Source organism: Microtus oregoni, unplaced genomic scaffold (genome assembly GCF_018167655.1).
Source record: "Microtus oregoni isolate MIOR12 unplaced genomic scaffold, Mior012 000031F_ref0000149, whole genome shotgun sequence".
Taxonomy (NCBI): Eukaryota; Metazoa; Chordata; class Mammalia; order Rodentia; family Cricetidae; genus Microtus; species Microtus oregoni.
In genome coordinates this window covers 21805671-21824543 of record NW_024543090.1, presented here as the reverse complement: position 1 = coordinate 21824543, position 18873 = coordinate 21805671, and the positions used below count along the sequence as shown (strand labels likewise).

General features: G+C 47.6%; 1 protein-coding gene across 5 annotated transcripts in view; it reads right to left on the bottom strand.

Annotated features, from left to right (window-relative positions):
* Positions 1-18873, bottom strand: part of Capn3 (calpain 3) — a 46935-nt gene that overhangs the window by 7733 nt on the left and 20329 nt on the right. For 3 of the 5 annotated variants that reach the window (XM_041678840.1, XM_041678841.1, XM_041678842.1), the window contains exons 3-14: positions 18570-18688; positions 15989-16122; positions 15327-15495; positions 14144-14287; positions 12520-12603; positions 10624-10709; positions 9013-9090; positions 8083-8243; positions 6126-6295; positions 5836-5847; positions 5036-5244; positions 3864-3900 (exon numbers count right to left, since the gene is read on the bottom strand). In XM_041678840.1, coding sequence (XP_041534774.1) covers positions 3864-3900; positions 5036-5244; positions 5836-5847; positions 6126-6295; positions 8083-8243; positions 9013-9090; positions 10624-10709; positions 12520-12603; positions 14144-14287; positions 15327-15495; positions 15989-16122; positions 18570-18688 — 1403 coding nt within the window. The remainder of the gene's footprint in view (positions 1-3863; positions 3901-5035; positions 5245-5835; positions 5848-6125; positions 6296-8082; positions 8244-9012; positions 9091-10623; positions 10710-12519; positions 12604-14143; positions 14288-15326; positions 15496-15988; positions 16123-18569; positions 18689-18873) is intronic. The other 2 variants (XM_041678843.1, XM_041678844.1) reach the window with 1 other exon arrangement.

Sequence of the window (18873 nt, the reverse complement as noted above, 5' to 3'; positions counted from 1 at the left end):
AAAAGCAAAAAGTTAAAAGTAAAAATAAATAAAATAGAGGTTAAAACAAAGCTACACAAAGATGGAAAATACACAGAGAATTTTGATACTGTATGCTATTATGCTCTCTTTAAATTATTTAAATGCTGAAGAAGGAGCAACAGCTGCTAAAAGATATTTATTTATAAATGCTGCTGAACTAATCCAACATAGATATTTTGATGCCTTGACTTTGAAATTTGGATCTAAGGACACGATGCTTTGGAAAGGAGTTTCTTATTTTGTTTTCACAGAGGATGAGACGCTGTTCATTTCTTCTATTCCGATTTGGTGTGATGGACCACGCCCTCCTGAAGGGTTGGTGTGAACGCCTTCAAAAAATTGCTTCACTCAACTGCCAACTGAGATAAAACTAGCACACAGGTTATACCATGAAAGACCTAATTAACGACGCCCCCATTCAGCAGGAAGCAGTTTGGAGAGAAATAACTGCGCCCATATTCCCAAATAATGTTTATAAATGTTCTTTTACATTTAAAGGGGGATATGATATAGATATGAATAATTTGCATTAGTATAGATTTTGCTTTATTGATTGAGATTTAAGGTCAATTTTGTTATATGTATATGTATTTCTGATCTTTATTAAGGTATTGTGATTGTGTAGTTCATTTAAAAATGTAATGTATATAGGTAGTTAATAGATAATCATAATAGTCAAGTTTGTAGTCATGTTAGTTAATATTTTCTAGATATATAGAGATATATTTTAGATAGACATTCTTCATGTCTTTCAAAAATTACAGAATAGGACATTTAATATTTTAATAACTGAGGACTTTTCATGACAATGAGACACTCTGCTCCTGGCAGCACCAATCTACTTCAAGAGGAAGATGGGCATCGAAGAGGATCCTTATGGAGTTTGATAGCCATTTGGGCAAGAAACTGCTCTTGCCTGGACTACTGCATAAACTGGACACAGAGAACCCGCAGAGAGAGGACTACTGAACTTGCCTAAGGTGAGATGATCTTTCGGGGTTCCTGATTCATGAAAGAGTCTGTGAGACATTCTGCAGGACACAACAGATAGTGACTGAACTGACTTTGAATTTTCCTGCTTTATGGAAATGTCTGCTGGATACCATGGGCCTGAAGGCTGAAGATGGATGCCCCAATGGTACAGAGGAACATTGGGTGACTGTCCAGGCAGCGAGATATCTCTGTCATTTCTAGAGTTTTAAAAGTTGCTTTTTTCTTGTTTGCTTAGGTAGTATTGTATCTTTCTGGAGTCTTTGATGGAGTTAAGAATAGTTAGTTATAGTTATAGTTTTCCTTAGTTATGATAAAGATTATTGTAACTTATACTTGATAACTGTTTTGTTATATGTAATTTTGCTATGTTAAAGTTAAAGCCTTTTTTTTTTTTGTTTAAACCAAAAAAGGGGAAATGATGGAGGAAGGTCATTGGCTAATAAAGGAACTGCCCTGGCCCATTTTATTGGTTAGAGGATAGGTGGGAGGAGTAAACAGAACAAAATGCTGGGAGGAAGAGGAAGTGAGCTCAGAGTCTCGACAGCTTTCCTCTCGGGAGCAGACGCCTGAGAGAGACGCCATGCTCCTGGCTCCTGGGCAGACGCACGCTATGAAGCTCCGACCCAGGATGGACATAGGCTAGAATCTTCTTGGTAAGCGCACCTTGGGGTGCCATACACAGATGATTAGAAATGGGCTAAATTAATATGTGAGAATTAGCCTAGAAGAGAATGGGCCAAGCAGTGTTTAAATGAATACAGTTTGTGTGTTGTTATTTCGGGGCATAAGCTAAGCTAGCCGTGCGGGCGGCTGGGGTGCTGGGGATGCAGCCCCGCCGCCCTTATTACTACAATACACAAATAAATAAAATACAATTTCAAAGGGCATGGAGGGGAAGGGAGAGGAGTTTTCTCCCTCCACAATAAGAGACTCACAGTCTGCCAGGCAGTGGTGGCACATGCCTTTAATCCCAGCACTCTAGGGACACTAAAATCCCTACCTTGAACCGCTGTATGCATGGGACATGCCAGCTCCTATAAGCCCCTCCCCTTTCTAAGCAGAGCTAGGGCCTTGTGGATGCCGTGCTCTAGACCATGAAGTCTTGAGTGTCTTGATATATATGCTACGCAGATCTAGCATCCAAAGGACGAGAACGAGCAAGATACACCTAACTCCGACGTGCAGCGGCTAGAAAGGAGCCTGGCTCCCACACTAGCATGGAGTCAGCATTATGATCATGGAAGTCACTACATGAAAGGCAATCAGTGGGGCGTTTGTCCTGTCTCAAGTCACACTCACTGAGAAGAGCCCAAAGCTCCACAGCAAACCTGAGAATCCTAAATCCTTCCCACACACATATACACACCACACCCACATACACACCACAGCCACACATTACACACTGCACATACATACACACCACACCTGCACATTACACACCACACATACATACACATCATACACGCACATTACACACCATACCCATATACACACCACACGCACATTATGTACCATCCCCACATTACACACCACACATGCACATTATACACCACACCCACATACACACCACACACACATACACATCACACACACATACACACCACACCCACATACACACCACACACACATACACATCACACACACATACACACCACACACACATACACATCACACACATACACACCACACACACATACACACCACACATGCACATTATACACCACACACACATACACACCACACATGCACATTATACAGCACACACACATATACACCACACACACATACACACCACACACACATACACACCACACACACATACACACCACACACACATACACACCACACACACATACACACCACACACACATACACATCACACACATACACACCACACACACATACACACCACACATGCACATTATACACCACACACACATACACACCACACACATACACACCACACACATACACACCACACACACATACACACCACACACACATACACACCACACACACTACATACCACACACATACATATTATGCCCACATATATGCACCACACACACATATACACACCACACACACATACATACCATACACATACACACATGTGCACACACATGTGCACACACACACACACACATTCTGTGCTTCTGTAGGTTAGAAGGTAGGAGAATCTGAACTTGAGTTCTTAGCCCCTGCCTGACACTTCCTGCCTCTGGGAATGCCAGGAAGCCATTTAACCTACTGAGGTACCACCTTCTCTTGTGAAAAGCCGAGATGCCAACCTCATCCACTTCTTAGAACGTTGGGAAAAACTGATGCAAACCACATATGTGAGGAGAACTTGGAAATCCCATGTGGCTCACATGCCGCACCTCATGTGGGAGCTTACTGATTTAAACCCCACAAGCATGGCCAGGGCATTAGTATTATTCCCATTTTTCAGAGTAGAAAACTGAGTCAGAGGGGTTTTGTAACTTGTTTGGGTCACCAAAGTGGGAGGTGAACAATCCAGGTTCTGACCCTGGGTCCTGAGCCAGCACACTTCATTTTCTCTGAGTGAGAAATCGGATATGCTCCAACCTCATAGCCCAATGTGAGCTGCCCTTGCCTTGGCTTCCTAAGTCCAGCCGCCTTCCTTTAACTGACAAAACACTTTCTCCTCTTCCACATTCCTGGCTTCTGACCGACCAAGTGGTTCTTCCATTGTAAAATCGTTTTCCTTCTGTCCTGCACATTAGACTGCCCTCGCCAATACCCCTTTCCACCACCCCCTGCCCCTGCCTGGGCTGGGAATGTGACCCCCCAGAGATCGTCTCATATTTAAGAACCTAGTTACTTACCACTGGCCGATCCACAGAGATTGTGTTTTCAGCTTCCCTGTGAAAACCACAAACACAGAGTGTCTCAGTTTCCCCCGACCAAGCAGGAAGCGCTCCAAGAACTTGTTCAGGTCACATGACTTCTTGGTGGGCAAGGTGAGACTTAATCTAAAAGAACCCTGGGACTACACCTTCACCCAGGAGTCAGCCCCATGTAACCATTCCCAGAAAAGCCTAGGAGCACGGCTACTTGTTGGTGCTGTCAGTGCTCCCACAGAGCATGGCCCAGCCACCTCCTCCCTGCATCTCTTCCAGAGACAGAACTCAGAGCATCAGTCTGTCAGTGCATCTGTGACCAAAGGCGGAGATGTAGCCTAGCTAGCTTCCCTTGCAGTTCAACCACCCTCAATGTCTCATATATCTACTCTGTGCTTAATTTTTGCTGCTTATCCTTTCTATAAATCTGAGATGTCACAATGTTTCCTTGTCCTTTGTCCCTAGAGTGTTACGCTCCGTGAAGGTAGCGAGCTTCTTCTGTTCCCTAAACCCAGTGCCTATAAGAGTACCTGGGTAGAATGGGCGCTCAAGAAATACCCACAGGATGAATGGAATGAATATAGTTTTGTGGGCTACTCTGGCACCACAGGGCTATAACTGCAACTCCTTAGGAGGATGGGATGGTCAAAGGTTTAACGCCAATCTGAGTGAGTTCAAGGTCAGCCTGGGACACTTAGTTAAACCCTCTCCCCCAAAAAAGTGAGATCAAAGTCATGACAGAGTGCTTGTCTGCCATGCATGAGGACCTGGCTTTAACTGTCAGGGCTGCAGAAAGTAATCAAAGAAGTGAAGGAAGCCGGGCGATGGTGGCGCACGCCTTTAATCCCAGCACTCGGGAGGCAGAGGTAGGCGGATCTCTGTGAGTTCGAGACCAGCCTGGTCTATAGAGCTAGTTCCAGGACAGGCTCCAAAGCCACAGAGAAACCCTATCTCGAAAAACCAAAAAAAAAAAAAAAAAAAAAAAGAAGAAGAAGAAGAAGAAGTGAAGGAAATGGCTCAGGAGAGGAGAATGGCAAAGGCCAGGGGTTGTGTCCCAAGAGCCTGGTAGGAAATTGGTCCAGCTGCCTCTGGGGTAGAGGATGAGCCGGATGAGTGACCGCTTAGGGGCAGGTAGGACACATCAGGCTGGTACTCACTCAGAGAGATTCCTCTTCTCAGAGAAGACCCGGAGGATGAATTCCCCCTCCTGATGGGGCTCGTAAGTGGAAGGCACAATGACATACTCGCTGGGGGGCAGGCGGAAGCGCTGGGACACTTCCCGCATGTTGATATAGGTTTTGCTTCTGGCCTTGGAGGCATTGTACAAGAAAAAGTCCTTCTGCAGGTGTTGCTTATTCCCATGCATCTGAGGACAAGAACCCAAGACACCTGAGCTCTCCGGAGGGCGGCCAGCACCTACTCTTAGAACCCTCCAAGGGCTCCTTCCTAACTCTTCGGTCATTCGGTTCACAGTCTCCACCTGCCTACTTTTAATTCCTAAGGCCTCCATTGCTCAACAGCACAGACATTCCAGATCTCACTTCCCCTTCCATTTTTTGTGATCCAGAAATGAAGTCAGGCCTATACTTTCCCTAGACAGGACCACTCACCAGAACCTATGATCCTCAACTCCAAATCCCTCAGGTTGACAAGTGCCCCAGAGACAGGGAAGGACCTTGACTGGGTTCTGAAGAAGGTGATTCCCCTATCCCAGAAAGCAACCACCTTTAGAACGTGTCTCTGGAAGTGAATACGTGCAAAAGAATGAGTGTGTGAAGGTTTGTGTTTGATGGGCAGTGTATCCTGGTGGAAGGGAGAAAAGGCACATCATGGGGTATGGTACCCTCCTATCATCGTTGATCATCGGCCCTACCAGGAAGCTTCTCGGGGAGTCACAGACAGACTTAGGACCCCCAAGAGTGCTGTACACCACTGCTGGCCACCACCACTGCTTTACCTCTTTGGGAACCTGAAAGCAAAATAGAGAAACAACACCCGTGTTATGAACGAGGGTACAGAGCTGGCAGAAGGGAATGTCAGTAACTCTAGAGTGACTGCAGACTAACTCCTGCTACCCACCCAGGCAGCCCCAGTCCTACCCGCTGCCCCCGTGGCATTTATGCTGGGGACAAATGTGTGGGCCCGAGAGCAGGAGCTCTAATGGTCACTGAGGACCTGATGCAAATGCCAGATTCTCCCCACTGGAAGGGCGTGTTTCCTGTGCTGGTGCCGGCAGGGTCTCCATACCTCGTAGATCGCAAAGCCAATGGTGAAGAGATTGGCTCCCAGCTTCCTGTCCTTGCGTCGGTTCTTCTGCATCAGAGCCACCAGGAAGCTGCAGATCACCTCAGAGTCATCGGGGTCATCGTCCTCCTCTAGGAGCTTTAGACGGTACTGCGGGTTGGTCCAGAAAGTGTCTGTGCCCCACAAAAGGAAATCCACGTTCAGATATGGAGAAAGGACAGGAAGGAAAATGAGACAGGGAACCTGTCTCCTAGGTCCCCTTTGTGAGGGGTAACGTATAGATTTTTACTTATATATGTATAGGTCTGTGTGCCACATGCATGCCTGGTGCCCACGGAGGTCAGATAAGGACCGTCATATGGGTGCTGGGAACCAAACCTTGGTCCTCTGCAAGAGCAGTAAGTGCTCTTTACCACTGAGTCATCTCTTTAGTCCCCATTAAATGGATTTTGACTTAGAATTAAGACAGAATGCCCAGACACTTCTGAAATGATCCTAAAGTTACTGCTGCCATTTTGTGCTACTTTCTTATATAAATGGAATTCTCAAAATTGCCAATTATAACATCAAAACATCTGTCAATTCCAAAAAATGTTGAAGATGTTCTGTGTCCTACCATATCTAATATTCAGCAAGATTTAAATCTTTGTATAAAAGTAAATAAGTACATCTATCTCCCCAACATACACATTTGCTTTTGTCTTTAATAGTGGTAAACTTATATGTGCACTAACAAATTGTTTTAAAATAAGTTTATTTTCTTTTAATTTTTTTTTCTTTTAATTTTTTTTGAGACAATTCTATACACCTATATACCCAGGGTTGTGTAAAAATTCCTCAATGAGCCAGGTGGTGGCAGCGCACGCCTTTAAACCCAGGACTCAGGAGGCAGAGGCTGATGGATCTCTGAATTTGAGACCAGCCTGGTCTACAGAGCAAGTTTCAGAACAGCCAGGGCTATACAGAGAAACCCAGGTGTGACTTCTGCTTTCTAACTGAGCCTTACGTTCCCATGATACCTGAACTATGTATCTTAGCTCAGCGTCTTGTCTAACGACCCCTTCTCTACCACCCATTTCCTCGCATTGATTTACTTTTTGTTTTCATCATAAAACACGTATGAATGTTATGTGTATATGATTATGTGTGTTTGTGTATGAAAGCAGGTGCATGCATGCCATGGCATGGGCATGGGGGTCAAATGGCAACCTTGAGCACCAATCCTCTCTGTCCACCTTGTCTGAGGGTCTGAGCTGCTGGGAATTCTCTTGTCTTCATTTCTCATATTACTGTAGATCTCTGGACTTACAAACACATTACTGACTGTGCCTGACTTTTATGCGGGTTCTGGGGATCCAGACTCAGTTTATCAGGCAAGCTCTTTATATGCTGAACCATCACTCTTTGTCCTCTCCAATGAGTTTTGATCATATAGCCAAGTCTACTCTAAGATGCAGATGACTTCAATTCTATGTAACAAATACTTGCCTTGATAGTCAATGGGTGCTTCAAACTTCTCGTGCAATTATCTGAGGTCCTCTTCCTATATCTTCACAACCAACCACATCAAAAGCTCATCCACTCAGTCATTGTTCTGGGACCACTGGTATCATTCATTATTCCATCCCTAAATCTGAATTCTCCCCTCCATCTCTGAAGCCCCTGACTTGACCAGGCTTTCGGCATTTCGGCCATGGATTGCTGTAGAACCTTCAGCAGGACTGACATGGTGTTCTGACAGCTTCCTGCTTCAACCTTCGCTAAAGCAAATGTATCAGGGAGTTGCTACCCGCTCCCCGTTAGGGATTCCTCAGCATGGTTGTGCCCTTCCTTAAACGAGGAGGATTTAATGAGACAGTGCATGCCTTAAGCTTAGTACAGACTCAGTAAATGCGGGCTAATATTGGTCTACCTGGAATGAGTAGTGCCCAGACCCTCCCCCCATCTCAAGGTCTCCCACCTGGGAAGTTGCGGCAGCCTCCGGCTGAACAGCCCCTCACCCAGCGGCCCTCGTTTACAGACACCGTCCAGGTCTGGAGCTTGTCAGACTCCAGGGCATCTGCCGTGAGGTTACAGATCTCCAGCTTTGTGAAATGGTAGACAAAGTCTTCGTATGACATCCTGAGGGGTTGGAAGAGGAGAGGCTCACACAGGCTGGGGAAGGGAAGGCAAGGGCTGCTCCCACCCAATAAAGTCCCCAGAAGACCCTGGCAATGCTGGTGCATTTGCTCATTTGCTTTTGAGAGACAGGATTTCATGGTGTAGTCTAGGTTGATCTTTGACTTTTGATCTTCCTGCCTGTCTACCAAATGATGGACTTAGAGGTGTGTGCCTGGCGCTGCCCCCCTAACATATCGACCCCACACTATCACCATGTCTTATAGTAGTGACTCCTCATTTGTCTTCGATGAGACAGCGCCAGATGGAAAATCATTCTCTAAAATGTTCCTGTGAATTTCATCATTGCCAGGCCCATTTTAGGCACAGGGAAAAAAGATGTCACTTGGGACCCTCCTGGCAGCTGAGGTTCAGAAGGCTGACATGACCAGAATAAGGGAGGCACTGGGAATCAGATAAGAAAAGCCTCTTGGCTCAGAAGAGAACTACGTCAGGGGTGGCCAGTGCACAGGGGTGGCCAGTGCACAGGGGTGGCCAGTGCAGAGGGGTGGCCAGTGCAGAGGGGTGGCCAGTGCACAGGGGTGGCTGCAACAAGAGCTGCTGGGCATTGGCCTGGGCCCGAGCTCAGTCATTACTAGGAACTGGCAGTCTCTCGTCGGAATTTCATCTTAGTGAGCCTTGATCCCGAGCGGGAAGACAGGGTGCAGATGGAGCCTGGTGACTTCTGATTGGAAACCGAGGTTTCACCTCCCTGCCTGGGTCATGAACTTACCAGAACTCTCCATCCTCAGTGACCTGATGCTGAAGACGGTCCTTTTCATCTTTGTCCACAAAGTTCCAGTCCTTCCAACTGGTGGGGAAATAAGAGGGATTAAGGAAGGAGGATGAGGAAGGGGAGGCCTAATGTAGGCTGGGACAGAGGGTCAGAGAAATACCAAGTTAGAGAAGTCCGCGTCTAGACCACAGCCAGTATGAGCCATGGAAACGCAGCTCCGACCTGCTACCCTTGGTGGGGAGGCCTGCAATCATTTCCTGCCACCTTCAATGCTAAGACCAAACTCCTTGAATGGGTTCACAAGGACTTCTAGCCTCCTCATTAAGAACTCGATTCTGCAAATAGGCAAACTGGGATTCTCCTATGATAACAGTCAGCTGTGTCTCCTTGGACATGTCCCTTGACCTGTCAGCTTTGACTCCCTCAGCCACAAAAGGGAAAAAAGTACGTCATCTACCCCGGAACTACGATGTGTTCATGAAATAGCCCATCGGAACTGCTAGCTTGGTTCCCCATTGAGATACTAAAATCCGGCATGTAGATGGCTCTTCTTTCCAGGCAGAAACAGCCGGCACCATCTCTCAAAGCCTGGATGCTTTTATACTTTCTAGGCTCGCTGAGTTAGAGTTAAGCTAAATGGGGTTCAGGGTGTGCTTGGAGTCAGGGTGCCCTGGAATCAAAGTGGAGATTGGTGAGAGACAGGGTCCCCATTCAGCAACTCCTGAAAGAGAGGAGTCAGCAGGAACTGTGTTAAGGCACCGAGTTAGTCTGGAAAACACAGCAAGGTCGTTGCGGGTGACTTGGACTAGTGGAAGAGACAATGATGAGACAGGGAGGGCCTCCCGCAGCACAGAGCGCCCTTCAGACAGCGCTACCTCCAAGTAACCCATCCCACCCAAAGCGTGAAGGAAGGGAGACCCCTAGAGGGGCTGTGAAGTTCTGGAGCCTTTGATGACGTCTCTGTCGTGGTTGTCTTGTGGTCCGCAGGTCACTCTTTTCAGGGGTACGCAGTAAAATTCTTTCACAGGACTTTCGGGACTTCGTGTGTGGTCGTCAGAGGAGAGGCTAGCTTGTCTCAGGTAAGCACCTCCCCAGTCTACGTCTGCTCCTCATCCGAGCCACCTGGAAGGTGCTGCTTCTGCTCTTTTACAGAAGAAGCAAAGGCACTAAGAAGGAAATTGCCTGTTTCCTGCAAACTTCCTGCACTGAGACGCTTCTAGAATCATTCCTTTCACTGGGTGGTGGTGGTGCACACCTTTAATCCCAGCACTCGGGAGTCAGAGGCAGAGGCAGGAGGATCTCTTGCATTTGAGACCAGCCTGGTCTACAGAGTGAGTTCCAGGACAGGCTCCAAAGCCACAGAGAAACCCTGTCTTGAGCTGCCTCTCCCCCAAAATCATTCCTTTCAAGTCTATAATCGTCATTATGTTCACTGAGTCCCTGGTTCTCGTTTCCACCTCCGGCCCCTTTGGGGAGCCCACACCTGTATCCTTCTCTGCAGGTCACTGGTTTGAAGGTGATGCTGTACCAGTACCAACTCTCATGGTTTGGTCTCCAACCCAACAGTGTGTCCCCAGGCTCCCTTGCTCCATGGTCTGCCCCACCTACCCGTCACTCCAAGAGCCGTTCCACTCCACCTGGCCCCAGGGGTTCCGCAGCCGCACCAGCTTCACCTTCTCGCCTTTGAACAGGGCCTGGGGCAAAGAGACAACAAGTTTGGAAAGATGGGGTGTCTGACTTGCTCTGAGAACTGGGATAGAAGCCGAAGAACTCAGTATGAGAGCTGCCTGCCTGGCCCTTGCTGACAAGGGGTAAGGAGCCCGGCCATTTTATGTATTGGTGGAAGGTGAGCATTTATGGTGAGGCTCTAGAAACATATTAAGCATTTCTGTGTGGATTTTCCTTCATTTCTCTTTTGTTACTTTTTCTTTATGTAGATGTATGAGTTATGTGCACCACATGCCACGTGCCTGAGCAGGCCAGAGGCTGTCAGATCCCCTGGAACTAGAGTTATGGGTAGTTGTGACCAGCCTAACAGTGCTGGAAACCAAACCCAGGTCCTCTGGAAGAGCAATAAGTGCTCCTTACTGCTGAGCCACCTCCTCTTCAGCTCTTATTTTACTGTGTGTGCTCGTGCAGGTGTGTGCATGCATGTGTGTGATGTGAGGGTGCCTTCTCCCCCGCCCCCTCCTTTTTTCTTTTTTCTTTTTGTTTTTTCAAGACAGGATTTCTCTGTGTGCTTGTCCCAGAATTCACTCTTTAGACCAGGCTGGTCTTGAACTCAGAGATCCACCTGCCTCTGCCTCCTGAGTGCTGGGATTAAAGGCATGCACCACCACTGCCTAGCTCAGTCTTCTCCTCTACCATGGGTTCCAGGTTTCAGACTTGCACAGTAAGTGCTTTTACCAACAGGATCACCTCACCAGCCTTCTGTGTGGGCTTTCACCAACAGGATCACCTCACCAGCCTTCTGTGTGGGTCTTTACCAATAGGATCACCTCACCAGCCTTCTGTGTGGGTCTTTACCAACAGGATCACCTCACCAGCCTTCTGTGTGGGTCTTTACCAACAGGATCACCTCACCAGCCTTCTGTGTGGGTTTTTACCAACAGGTTCACCTCACCAGCCTTCTGTGTGGGTTTTTACCAACAGGATCACCTTACCAGCCTTCTGTGTGGGTTTTTACCAACAGGATCACCTTACCAGCCTTCTGTGTGGGTTTTTAAAGGGGCTCCCGCTGGCTAAACTACAGATGGACCAACTACAAAAAGATGCCCCATTCTCCAGTCCCATGCAGTGGGGGTTGCAGACACTCTCTCAGCCCATTCTTAGGGCATAGCATACCCAACTGAATGTTACCACTTCACAATGTTCCTGCCTGGGAAATGACCCAGGAAACTCCAGCAACCCCACAGGAAGCAACATATTGAAAATGAATATGAAAGGACAGGAAACATGGCAATACTCAAATCCAACTTTGTAGGACAAAAGCAGTATTTCTAATTATCCCTTGGAAACACTAGAAAAACTCCCATCTTCACCATTAAAAGCAAAGAAAGGGAAATGGCTCAGTTGGTGAAATATCTGCTGGCCAAGACTAGAAACCCGAGTTTGGATCCCCAGCAGCCATGTGAAAAGGTGGCACAGCTAAGTATGTCTGTAACCCCAGTACAGGGAGGAGCAGATGCCTGGAGCTCACTGACCAATTAGCTCAGTGGGAGACACTGCCTCACAGTAAGGTGAACCAGGGATAGCCAGTGCTGGTCTCTGGCCTCCACACACATCACACAGGCAGGTACATTCGCTTCGCACAGAGATGAACTGAGCGGCATCCACAGCCTCTTATACCTCTAGTTTGTCCCATAGCCCCCTCCCCGGCAGGAAGCCAGCTTGGACCTGACGGGCTAGCTCTTTCAGTTGTGAAGGAGGCACAGACAGTTGTCCGGACTTTAAGAAGTCAACTTGGCTGTGTTCCCGTGTCCCACCAAGCTCCACAGGACTCACCTCCTCCAGCCCGGTGACCGAATAGGCATGACCTTTCACCAGCCCACAGGCCATTCTCGTCTCATACTGCACGGGAACAATTGTCTGCAGAGCGAGAACCAGACAGCCAGTCAGGAACTGGGGGGTAGAGGTTCTGCTGCTCGGAGACAAGGGTTGACCCTGGCTCGCTTCTGAGTTACCTCAGACTAAGGACGGCTCATTTCCCTGACAGTATGCCTTATGGCCAGGATGAGACCTCACTGGTTTTTCAAGGGCAACAGGGAGATGCAGTCCCAGACCCCTAGCTGATCACGCTGCCCTGATGGCCAGAGAGCAAGGTGGGTGCTGGAATAGAAGGTGAGGGAAAGGATTTGTTCCTCCTTTCTAGGCTTCCTCAGAGGAGCAGAGGGGACAGCTGAGGTCTATCTGCCTTCCCCTGAGCCCATCCAGAGTGGACTATTCCCAAAAAAAGGAATTGAGAAAGGGAGTTAAAAAAAAACCTGTAGCGGGGCTGGAGAGATGGCTCAGAGGTTAAGAGCATTGCCTGCTCTTCCAAAGGTCCTGAGTTCAATTCCCAGCAACCACATGGTGGCTCACAACCATCTGTAATGGGGTCTGGTGCCCTCTTCTGGCCTGCAGGCATACACACAAACAGAATATTGTATACATAATAAATAAATATTTAAAAAAAAACCTGTAGCTCTAAACTGTTGACATTACCCTACCTCCCTCACATCTACCTAGGACATGAAAGTCAAGAAAACCGGATCCCTACTCCCTACTGGGACTACTGGAAGGTTCGCTGCTGTGACGGAACTACACTCAGTACAGAGAGGGCTGTCCCAGGTCAAGCTGTAGTCCTGAGGGTTCTTCTGCAGAAGGGTAGACCAGGAAGTCCCACTGAGCGCTCCACAGGCTCCCAGCACCAGGGGGCTGGTAACAACAGCTTTGGTGTGGGTGGCTTCTGAGAGCCACGTGGGTTTGCATTCCTGAATCTTTCTTAAGGGTGACGGGTTAGTCTGGAATTTTGTATCTTAGTCTCTTGGATTTTGTTCCCCATTTGACCCAGGCTAGGGCATAGCATTCATGCCTAGACCTCGGAGGCTTCCTGAGATGATTTTCAGCTCTACACAGACTATCATTTTGACCCATTTTGACTTGGGACTTGGTCTTATGGAGGCCATTGTGGATATATACCAAGATGTTTCTATTAAGAAGCTTATTATAGCACTTTTGAAAACAGACTTTTTAAAAAAACCCTCTAGAATATTGTGCAGGTACTAAAATGATATAAAAGAATACTAAAATACTTAAAAATATGAATCTGACAAAAAAGTGAAAGAAAAAGAAAAGACAGGCTGCAAAGATGTAACATATAATAAGATGAATTTAAAAACAAAAATATGGTTTAAGTATCCTCCAGAAAGACCATATATCAAATGCTGGGCAGTTATCTTTAGATGGGAAAACATAGGCTATTAATTTTCCTCTGTCTTTTTGTATAGCTCAGTCCTTCGGTATCATGTGTGCCTTCCAGGTAGAGCACACAAAGGAGAGGGAGTTTGTTCTGTTGGCACTGACTGTTCTGGGGAGCTGACGTCAGGATGGGATGCAGGTCAGTTGTGACAGCTGGAGACGTACACACCCTTGTTGGTCTGTCATCTGAGCCCCTGGGGTCCAGGTCTGAGTCTCTGAGCAGCGAGTTATCCATATTTCTCACCATCCGTGCAATCAAGTCCCCCATGTTCAGACCCGAAGGAGAGGTCCCGTAAGTCATGTTCGTGCCGTCCTGAGGCCCGGTGGGAAGGAGAGCAGAGAACCCAGGAGAGGGAAAGAGAAAACAAGGGAGGGAGGGGAAGGAGACAGGAGAAAGGAGTGACAGACAGATCAGAAGAGGAGATATCAACTGTGCACAAAGGCAGAAAAGATGCAGGAGAGCGATAAGGAAGAGGACTCTCCTGTGTAGGGGCCTGTGCTGACTGACAGCCAAGCCTTCCTACTCAGGGAGTGCTGGGAGAGAAAGGAGGAGTTAGCTTCCTCTGAAATGGAATTGCCCAGACTGCTAGTCCCAAAGAAGCCTACATGGAGCCCAGGCCATGGTGGGTCCTCTCCTTGTCCCTGTCTCACAGTGATGCACTGAGAGAGGGACTCAGGGGATGGTCCAGGCGGTAGCACAAAGCCCAAGGACTGAGGTGATGTCATAGCTCAGTGGCTAGGGAGCGACTACCGTTCCTAAGGGCAATGGTGGGCATAGATCTACAGCCAGTGACACAGCTGGCCTCGGGGATGTGTTTGCACTGAGCAGTCTGACAAAGGAGGCCTGTCAGTGGAGCCTCTGGATCCATTTCTACCTGAACTCTAGGGCTTGGAATGCCATTGCTTAGTCTTTATTGAAAGCTACCCCTCACTCCCAGGAATACATTTCCCTTGAAAAGCTGCCAATTTTAAAGTCAAGAATCATTCATGTTTTTTATTTTTTTAAAGCAGGATTTCACTATGCATCCCAGGTTGGCCAGAAATAGCAGTCCTCCTGCCTCAACTTCTAAATTGCAAATTGTTGGAATTACTGGTAGTTTCTTTTTTTTTTTTAACGTTTATTAGTGTGGGGTGTGGGATGCATGCACAGTCAAGTGACAGGTTGTGGAGGTCCCTTTCTCCTGAGGATTCCAAAGATCAGACCTAGGGCCCCAGGGTTAGTAGCGAGTGCCCTTACCAATGAGCCATCTCACCATCTGGCTCTTGCTTCTTAAAATGAAACAACATTCACCCTATCCCAGCAGGAGCAGCGTGTTGCTAAAAGTAGAAGGCTTCCTGGGAACCAGACTTACATCGATGGAGCAGCCCATGAGGGAACCTCTCTCGATGGCTTTCCTCATGATCTTGTACATGTCACTGGGTGCATCTTTGATCTCAAAAAACTCTGTCACCCCTCCTGTGAAGTCCTCCATGGCTTCGGTGGTGTTCCCACCTTTTAGAGCTTCATAGGAACCATGGAGCCTTGGAGAGAGGACAAAAGCCAATCTAGACTCTGGGAGTTCCAGGAGGTATGATTAGTTAAGTTAAGGCAAGGCCACAGAAAGCCAGAAGCATTGTCTGTACTCCCCCATCCCCCCAAGGCACTCTTCTACTGTCTGCTAAGCCCAGCAGTAGAGGGAGTCTAAGGTAAGAGACAACCTGACTGAGCTCCAGAGATGCAGTGAGCTAATGCAAGACTAGAAACACCGTCAGGAAGGCAGGATCAAGAGTCAGCTTCAGGAAGCCGAAGATGTATCACACACATCTTTATTTCTTCTCATTAACGTTATGTTTTTCAATTAGGCCTCCTACTTCCTGGACCTGATCTCAGGTTGACACAGGGTCTTAGCTAAACACCCACACTACACAGGAGCATGAGTACATATGCCTAGCCCAATGTGACTGAGACTTCGGCTGAATTCTCAAATCCTTCCCCCACCCGTAGTCCAGTCTCCCATCCTAATGGTCGCCTTACTTAGCGTAAGCCTTCTCCAGCAGGGCGCTCCAGAACTCATTGCGGTGGTTGGATTTGGTGAAAACCAGCTGATTGTTGTATGTTGGCAGACAGTCATCAATAACCACGTCTACCCAGTCTCCATAGCGCCAGAACTGCAAGAAGCGAGGAACACCGTCACATCCATTGACTGCCCTGACCGGAGTCCACATCCCGCGGGGCTCTGAGCCTCAGCTACCATTTCCCAGGCTTTGCACCTGAAGCTTGCTTTGGAGTGTGGGACTCTATCTCTAAATACACCGTGAGCTACGCATGTGAGACAGAAACTACATGTCTGCCGAAAGCCCAACCCAGTTCTGAACACTCTGTGAATATCTTAGGACCTGACACTTTCCTCCCTTGCCTAGAGATCTGGAACAGACCCGCTATAAGTACTTTCATGTATTCCAAGTGATTCCAGTGTATGCCCAGGATTGAGTTGAAATCTCATGAAGCTGTTGGGCTAACTTAAGTCTATCTGTCTGTCTGTCTTTCTTTCTTTTTTCTTCTTTCTTTTTTTTTATTTTCCTTTTCCAGTCTAGAATTTGTCTCTGAGTTAAATGATCAGTACCCAGAAAAGTTCTAGTGGATAAATTAATCCTAGCACCAATAATTTCAGGTCTGGATCAAACTCGCAACTAAATGCCCAGACAGCTAGAATTTTCTTGCAGGGATAGACCTGATGTAGACTCAGCTTTCAGGGGTACAGAGTATGGGAGCTGCAGTTCCCAGGGGTCCCAGTAATAACCCAAAGGTCCCCACCACCTTCAGAGCAGGCATCTTAGGAACCTGTCTGAGGTGGCTGCAGCAGTCACATAGCAGCCAGCCAGCTGGAGGGCAAAAATAGACACAGAGCAGAAGACAGGATGCCTTCCTCCCGCCCGTGCGGGGCCCAGTGGAAAGTGTGCTACAGAGCACAGATAGCAGCTGCTCCCTCACAAGCTTGGAGCAGCCAAGGGGTCACTGCCCACAGGAGGTGTTTGGACCCTTTCCTCGACCCACTGGGAGGTCAAGGCCAGGAGACCAGAGGTGGGTGGATGGGCTGTCATATAATTTTCTGAAAATATTTCTTGGGGCTGGAGAAATGGCTCAATGGTTAAGAGCACTGACTGCTCTTCCAGAGGACCGGGGTTCAATTCCCAGCACCCACATGGTAGCTCACAACTGTCTAAAGATCCAGTTTCAGGGGATCTGACACCTTCACACCAATGCACATAAAATAAAGTTAAATAAACCATAAAAAATAAAAAGATAAAATATTTCTTGACTCCAGAGAGGCGGAACTTTTCCTGGACCTTGAAGCCAAGTTAATAACTCGCCTTGAGATCATCTAGGACCATGTACTTAACCCGCTGTCCTGCTCTGTCCTCGGCCTGTTTAACTGGCCTTTGAGAGATCAGCATAACCAATCTCAGTATGCTTTGGATTTCCCATGCAATCAGCCTTTACGACCTAAGCTAATGCGTAATTTCCATCTTAAGTAATATACTTTCCCATGCTGTGGTAATCGTTTACCAAAAACAGCTAATAGGTTGGAAGCAACCCTTAAACAAGAAATATCCCATAAATGTTGGAAGCAATGCGTGGATACAGGATACTGTGTCTGTGGTTCTGAGTGCTCTTCTGGGAGATTTGGGGTCAGTAACACAACTTCTTTCCTTGTAAAACTCTGTTCAAGATTATTGCAAGGAATTTCTTTACCATGCCATGCTTTCTGTGCCATTCAGTAAATACAAAGCAAAGCCCTCTTTAGAGGCAGGCACAGACTGAGACACACACACACACACACGTGCACATCACACACACACACACACACACACACACACACACACACAAGCAACAGACACGTATAAAACAGTCACAGGGAGCCGGGCAGTGATGGCGCATGCCTTTAATCCCAGCACTTGGGAGGCAGAGGCAGGCGGATCTCTGTAGTTTGAGGCCAGCCTGGTCTACAAGAGCTAGTTCCAGGACAGGCACCAAAGCTACAGAGAAACCTTGTCTCAAAAAAACAAAAACAAAACAAAACAAAAAAACAACAGGCAGAGATGAGACTAGACATAGGTGTGGCAGCCAACACACACATAGGCAACAAGGACAGACAAGTCACATACATAAAACAGACAGACTGTGCCGGCCAGTGGTGGCACACACTTTTAATCCCAGTTCTCGGGAGGCAGAGGCAGGCAGATCTCTGAGTTTCATGGCAGCCCAGTCTATAGAGCAAGTTCCAGACAGGCTGCAAAATTACATGTAGAAACCCTGTCTCAAAAACCAAAAACAAACAAACAAACAATATAAACAAACTACCACCACCAACAACAAAAAAAAAACAAAACAAAACAGACAGACTACAGATAGGTCAGTAACCACAGACTGTGAACAGACAGAAGAAATACAGCGAGGGAGAAGTGGACTGGCTCTTGGTTAAACTAACCCAAGAGAAGGTTACTTTATTTCCATTTCTTAAGGCAACACTGAGCATTCCCAGCCTTCTCTGTGGTTATCTCTATGGCATCAGCTGAGGCCTGGCTGCCATCCCAACCACACCCCATTTCCTCACCTGGAAGTGGAAGATCCCCGCATAGTTTTCAACGAAACTTTGATCATGGGGTATAACTCGGAAAAGCAGTCGCTCATTCAGGGTCAGGCAAGCAATGGCTGCAAGAAACCAGCAGTCCCCTGCATGCAAACACAGACCCAGTTAGTCAGGTGGGGCTGCCTCTCTGGAAAGACATGGCCCAGCCCCCCCCCCCACCCCCCCACACACACCAAAAGTTTCCCATGGCTGAAGAACTGGGATGCTCATGCTGCCCACTGCCCTATGTCCTGTCTGTCCTCTCCTGGTGTGAGTCCTGGCAAGGAGG